Source organism: Gavialis gangeticus, unplaced genomic scaffold (assembly GCF_001723915.1).
Source record: "Gavialis gangeticus isolate Ggan-Ray unplaced genomic scaffold, GavGan_comp1, whole genome shotgun sequence".
Lineage (NCBI taxonomy): Eukaryota > Metazoa > Chordata > Crocodylia > Gavialidae > Gavialis > Gavialis gangeticus.
Genome location: NW_017729026.1, coordinates 25,427,919 through 25,434,798, shown reverse-complemented (window position 1 = coordinate 25,434,798; position 6,880 = coordinate 25,427,919). Strand labels below are relative to the sequence as shown.

The window sequence follows — 6,880 nt, the reverse complement described above, 5'->3', positions numbered from 1 at the left end:
AGGCCATGCACCGGGGGGGGGGGCATACGCCCCTGAGATTTCTGTACCCAGTGGGACATGGGGCTGTAGCGGGGCTGGATGAGCTCTGGCCAGGAGCAGTTACTGCAGCTTAGTGGGGGAACCCAGCACAGAAGGGAGCACCGTGCTGCCATTGCTACCATGGCATGGCACCCCCTGCCTACCTGGCAGTAGCAGGGGCACATCTCCACACTACTGCCAGTGCCACTGCTGTGCCTTACCACTGCAGTGCAGTGCTCCCTTCAGCACTGGATCCATGGAGGGAGCTGGGCCACGGAAGTGGCTCCTGTCCAGAACTGGTCTGGCCCAGCTGCAGTCCCGTGCCCCGCCGTGGGTGCAGAAATCTTGGGGGACATGTGCTCCCCACTGCATCGCCTGTGCCCCCACCTTCTCCACACACCCACTCCCTTCCTCATGCATAGAGGAATAGGGGGCAGTGGGTCGGGACTGAGGGGCACCAGCAGGACTGTGAGGGCTGTGAGCCAGGAATGAGGGACACTGGCAGGGCCAGGGAGGGGGCTGTGCCTTGGGAGTGAGGGGCAATGGCATGGGCAGAGGCAGGGCACTGGCATATCAAGGCTGTTCAGTGCTACAAAGCTGCAGCTGGACCCACATCCTGGTGAGTGAAGGGGGAGTTCTGATTTTCCATGATAAAAAACCAAAAATCAAATGCCAAGATTTACAGATGTTTAGAATGTATTTTATTATAAAGATTGAGGCACTGGTAGGCTTCCAAATTGCTTTAAAATTGTAAATATATTAATAAAACATTAGGGTTAACTGATGCCTATATATAGAGTGGTGTTTCATTTTAATTGTGGAAAAACATGGATCTTGGATTTTTTAATCATAGAATTTGCAGTTTTTAATCAGCGAATTTGTGATTTTTAAAAAGAAAAAACCTGATAATCACTAATATCTGTTGACTGGTGGGCTCAAAATGGAAGTTTAATAATCAAACTTGCTCAATAGTCACCACCATTTTAAAGACTTGGCTATTGTTCCCATAGCTTTGCTTTCTGGGCTGGAATAAATAGAAAATGACACAAATATAATGCCTTGGCCCCAAGGCAAAAATCTTCAGCTACTTCAAATTGAACAAAATCCTCCAGCCACACTTCAACGTGGGAGTGAGAACTTCAGAGCAAGTACTTCTTACTGGTTAAGGGCTATATGATGTGCATGTCTTATTACTTCTATAGAACTCGAAGTATACATGGCGCTTAAAAGCGCAGACTGAGATTGAAGAAATCCACAAATAAAATTGAGACAACATGGAGAATGAGTATCAGGGAACAGGCGAAAACAACAGCAGCAGAAATTGTTTGTAGAACTTATTTCCCTTTTCTCAGAAAAACCTTGAAAGATGGTTTCAAAATGATGTACTCCCCTTAACTTATTCTAAAGTAGACTACAAATGAAGTACAGTGTATGCGTGGCTTGCATGCAGTCATGCCACAGCTTGTTAAATCTAGCATACAGACAAAGGATCGAGTAAATATGAGTTAACATTGGGCAGAAACATCCCATGGAACAGCTGACAGGTGGTAACTGTTTATGTGCTCACAATTAATGAAAACTAAAATTAGGCATCTCGTCCCTGCTTCAGCCTGCCTTACCTTCCAGGTAACTGTTGGCACATAAACAGTTACTGTGCAGCAGTTGTTCTGTGGTAAGTCTCTATCTCCTGTTAACTTGCTTTAACTTGACTGCCTGTCTGCACAATGTTTTAATACTTTTTTCTTTTCTGTTAGTGCTGATAACAAATGCTAAGCTTTATTTTAACCACTTTCAGATTTCCTTTTAAAAATTCTGTTTAGCTAATTCCCACAATAAGACAGCTTCTCAATCATATTTAAAAATGTACTAAATATGAGCAACTATGTAACTTCCCTTTATTTATTGCAGATCTGTGCCAGGCTTTTAACCTGCTTCCTGCAATGAGAGCTTTAAACTGCTGTTTACCTTCCAGGTATCCTCATAATTCTGCTATTGCCTGTTACTTATACGTCAGATTTCAAATCCTGTCAGCCACTCATCCTGGAGACTATGTCTACATTTGGCACACTAAATTTTAATTTTAAGGCTTTCTCTATTAGTCCTCACATTAAGTAAAGAATGACATTTATTAGCAGCGGATAACTGGAAGTGATGTTTTTTATGGAGGGAGCTAGTAGGACCAATCCACCTCCCCAAACTATGCCAAATTAACCAAGGTAGATTTAAATTCAATTTTCACAGCTTTAGCTGGCTTGTATTCTTGTATTTTGTAAATGTGTTTGCCACTCTTGTGGACATTATATATATATATATATATATATATAAAGGATTGTCGGTTCTTATAACCTTAACCTGGAAGGTCCTATAATATATCAAGTGTCGGCTGAAATGTCTAAAACTAGATGATTTAGATGCTTTATTTCTGCTTATTTGTTAAATAAAAATTTAGGGTCCAAATATCTTTTTGGAAGCCTTGCACCTTTCAGCTTCACCATTTAGATTTACCTATCAAAACAAACAATCAAACAAACAAATGAACAAACCACTACCCAAATAGAAAACAAGTGCTAATTATTGTTTTTAATTGATGCTTTTTAAAGCTAGAATTCTGCATGTATCTTGTATCATCACATGCATAATATGTTGCTCTTTCAGCTTACAAGAGTCTACCACTTGTTTTAAAGAAGAAGTGCTTAATACAGGCAACTCCTTGGACCCCTTGTTCTAAAACCTGTGGTATAGGCATCTCCAATAGAGTGACCAACGAAAACAGTAAATGTGAAATGAGAAAAGAAGACAGGCTGTGTTTCATTCAACCTTGTCAGACCAATATACTGAAAACTGTAAAGGTAATTTCTAATGCAAAACACCATCCTTCCTCTCTCCTGTATAAGCCTTCCTGAAATACAAGATCAAACTTGTCTTTAGCCTATAGCAGTGAGCTGCAGAAGTGTAATTTAAGTAAAATAATAAGTTACACCTAAAATCTGAGGATCATTAGTGCTGTCCTGCTAAATTATATTGGCAACACACATGCATATGCATAATGTTCAGTCTTCTGACTTACAAAGACAAATAAGAGTGCTTCTAGGGGATAGGTAGTATTCAAAGAAACTATTTGTTTTTAAACAGCTAGCTGTACCAGGACTGTATGATCACCCCACACTAGCAGCCTTTGTTCTAGCATCTTTTGATTTTTTTTGCACATGAAAATTTAAATTTTGGTTTTACATTTTAAGATTCCAAGAGGAGAAACCTGTCAACCAACATTCCAGCTTTCCAAAGCAGAGAAGCTAGCCTTTTCTGGATGCTCAAGCACACAAAGCTACAGACTTACTTTCTGTGGTGTGTGCCTGGACAAGAGATGTTGCACACCTAACAAGTCCAAGATGATCACTGTACAGTTTGATTGCCCTAATGAAGGTTCCTTTATGTGGAAGATGATGTGGATCACATCCTGTGTTTGTCAGAGGATGTGCAGTGATCCAGGAGATATATTTTCTGAACTCAAGCTTTTACAGTAAGTTACACCACAGCACCGTACTGCAAAGTTGGAAGCACAGTCACAGCTTGGAGTGTTAGCTAAAGGGGCAACCTTTCCACTAAAACTAACTTTTGAACTGTTCATCATTCTTTTGCTAAGGGTTATTTGGAAACATATACGTAAAGCCAGGCATTAAAAAGACTTAAATGTATCCAACACTGAAACCATTATAGAGTGGTATCTTTTTGTCATTTTCTTATGCAGAAAGGAGTGCTACATTGAGCTGTTTAATACAGAAAACAGAAAAAGCTCATATAATCAGGTGTCTTGCTCCATGGCTAAAAGAATGTGTAAGTTTAAATTAAAGAAACAGCCAAGTAACCTACTAGAAAAAGGAATTTTAACTTGTTGCAACAATTCTTTTTCATTCTGGATTCACAAGACAGATATTTTTACAGTGTTTTTTGCTAGCAATGTTTTATATACACACACACACACACTATATATATATATATTAGATATATATATCCTAGTACTGTTTCAAATGCAAAAATGAATTTTAATTGAATTGCTCTGTCCAAGAGTTCTCCTCTCCCCACTGTTGTGAATAAATGACACATTTACAAAGGCACAAATAAAAATATATTTGTCAAGACAAGGATCACCTAATTCATCTCCTCAAAGAACAATTTGTCTAAGCTTTTACTAAAACAAACTTAAAACTCCCACTAAAATACAGAAAATGAAAAGTAATCCCATGTCTTTATATAATGCTCTTGCCTTTTCATCTGTTCCTTTTGTTTTGTGTCTTATTTATCCTATATTGTAAATTCTTGGGGATTGGAACTGTGGTCAAGTTCTTGCTCCACTGAAGTCAACAGCAAACTCCTACAGATTTCAGTAAGGCCAGACTTACCTGTGCACTTCACACCAAAAGTATCTATAAATAATAGATCTGGTAAGTTATTTCACTGGAACAACTCATTTCAGAATGCTTCTTCTCTCTCTCCCTCCAAGAACTGTGTCAAAAATTTACTTCATCTAATTTTCTTGGATATTTCTGGCCTCAGACATTGAAAATTAGAGCTTATGCTATTGTGTCTAATTATACTGACACTTACATTTAAAATGCCATTACTCCAGTCTGAACTGTGGCAGTTTACAGCAGCTTTAAGACAGAGTCAGGCTTTGTGGATAAACTCAAAATAGTTATATATTTTATTTTATAAAAATAAAGGCAAGTGTTTACAAATACACAAGTCTCTTCAATCCAATAATTATATACATAAGAACACAATTAAAATAAAAGTTTCTCAAGAACGTAATCTTCATTCTTCAAAAAAAGCTGTCAGTGCTACTATCAGTTACAGCAAAAAGTGATATTCTACATGACCCTGATGAAGTGCATTCATTAGCACCAGTGTAACCTAGAGTGTGGACAGGAGTAACAATTGAAAGGTTTCAGATGCCTTTGAAAGGTTTCAAAGGGCCAGCTATGCAAAGATCCATGAGCTTTGCAACTCTCCAAAACTGGCTAAACCACTCCAAAATACCTCTTTAAAAGAGGTACTATTTTGGAAGCATCCCATATGTCCTCCAGAATCCTGTAGTGCTCTGCTTTCTCTGTTTCCCTCTTAAGTGACACAATTTAGATTAATATTTTGGAATAACTCCCAGTATCCTGCAAAGTTTAAATTGACAAGACTCTCTAGATGCTTGCTTTTATGTTTGGGAGGGGCATATATGTTTTTGCGTCTTCTCAGGTAACTTGGAAAAATATTAGGAAAAATATCCCACAGTTGTCTAATGTAGCGAATTAGAGCTTGTACTTCATTAGTTGAACTTACGGTCTAAGAAGTTCAGCTACACTTTGGGCTGCTATAATCCTCCTCAGTCTCTCTATCATGGTCTTTATTCACTCCACAGCTAGAGGGATATGAGCTCTCCAATTTAATATTCCATAACTGAATGCTAGAGTGCAATGTGTCTGTGATTCTTTCCCACAGGTTGAACCAATCATAACATGTGACAATGCCAGTCAGCTCAAAGCCAGGGTCATTCTGGAGCCCTTCACTGGTTCTAAGCCATCCAGTGAACCTAGGTGATTTGGTGTTCCAAAATACACCAAATCCTTATATGGCTATCTTCAGTCTTGGGGGATCTGTTCTAGGCCCACCTTTGCTAACATCTAGCTGGTTATACTCCTCTATTAGGTCAGTCAGAGATGATACAGCTTCTGAGAAACAGCTCTGTTCCATCCCATCAACATGCAGGTAGTGGTGAAGGTGAGCCTGTAACAATAAAAATAAACTAAACCATATTCTTTTCTGTATGCACAAGTTAATTCACTTAGCTCAATTTGAATTATGAAGGCTGTCCTAAAGGGGAAACAGGAAGCACTAAAAAATAGATACATGGACCACCTTCACTTGTATTCTTTGCTAAAATGCTACTTAGCAACTTTGTGTGGCAATTCTCTAAGGGACCACAGCTGATATCCCTTTTTTCACATGCAGTGGACATTACATATTCTGCCTCTTTTGGTGGATACTTGAACAAATGGTCACACATTTCTGCCAGGTACACCTCATCCCCCAAGATAATAATTTATCACATAAATAAAGATAAGTAAGGAGGTTTGCTTCTTTTGTGCTGTGATGTAGCAAAGAGATTCACCAATGCATTAGTTAAAAGTCTTGTGTCACTTCTGGAACAGACCTTTTCTCATCTGGTTCAAGGATGTAAAGCAGTAAGGTAATAATGGCTAACTTATAAATACCATTGAGTCCACAATGTTTTATTACTGTAATTACCAGTTTGTAGGGCTTCTCTACTAATTGCCACTTGTTCGGCATGCAGCATATATTTACTCCTTAGTTTTGAAGGACTGTTGGCTGCATTTGAAGTGGAAGTTTGCTTATAACATACATTTTCAAAAATCTTGCAGGGAAGAGGTCCTGGCATCTGAGCAGCAGTGCTGTATGCTGTAGAAACTCTGGACCATGCTACAGTTTACAGTGCAACCTGAGTAGACTGCTATCAGACCGTGGCAAATCTGAGGGCTTGTCCAAATTAAACTAGGGGCCATTCTGGTCTCTGGAGCAGCCTAATATTTAGAAGGCACAAAGATGGGTTAAAGCAGTTTTAAATCTCTATTCTTTTTATAGGCCAACCTTCTTTTAGAGGTTGCATTCAGTTGGCACATCAGGCTGACAGGCCATTATTACTGTGTGGTAAGGCTGGCTAGTGGGGCTGTGCAAAACGGGCCCTATTCAATTTGGACTCGGATTCGGCCCAAATCGGGGACGGCGATTCAATCCATTGATTCAGATCACTGTCCCGGATTCAATTTGGGCAAATCTGAATCCGAAGATTCTA

General features: G+C 39.2%; 2 protein-coding genes across 5 annotated transcripts in view; one reads left to right on the top strand and one right to left on the bottom strand.

Annotated features, from left to right (window-relative positions):
* Positions 1-3,961, top strand: part of WISP3 (WNT1 inducible signaling pathway protein 3) — a 17,293-nt gene extending 13,332 nt beyond the window's left edge. Inside the window, exons 4-5 of one of the 2 annotated variants that reach the window (XM_019520074.1) lie at positions 2,674-2,867; positions 3,258-3,961. In XM_019520074.1, the coding sequence (XP_019375619.1) occupies positions 2,674-2,867; positions 3,258-3,542 (479 nt within the window). In that variant the 3' untranslated portion in view covers positions 3,543-3,961. Of the gene's footprint in view, positions 1-904; positions 1,991-2,673; positions 2,868-3,257 lie in introns of those variants that run through there. The other variant, XR_002097924.1, reaches the window with a different exon arrangement.
* A 728-nt stretch (positions 3,962-4,689) lies between these two features.
* The window catches only part of TUBE1 (tubulin epsilon 1), a 43,530-nt gene continuing 41,339 nt past the window's right edge, over positions 4,690-6,880 (bottom strand). For all 3 annotated transcript variants that reach the window (XM_019520070.1, XM_019520072.1, XM_019520071.1), the window contains one exon: positions 4,690-5,793. In XM_019520070.1, the coding sequence (XP_019375615.1) occupies positions 5,635-5,793 (159 nt within the window). In that variant the 3' untranslated portion in view covers positions 4,690-5,634. The remainder of the gene's footprint in view (positions 5,794-6,880) is intronic.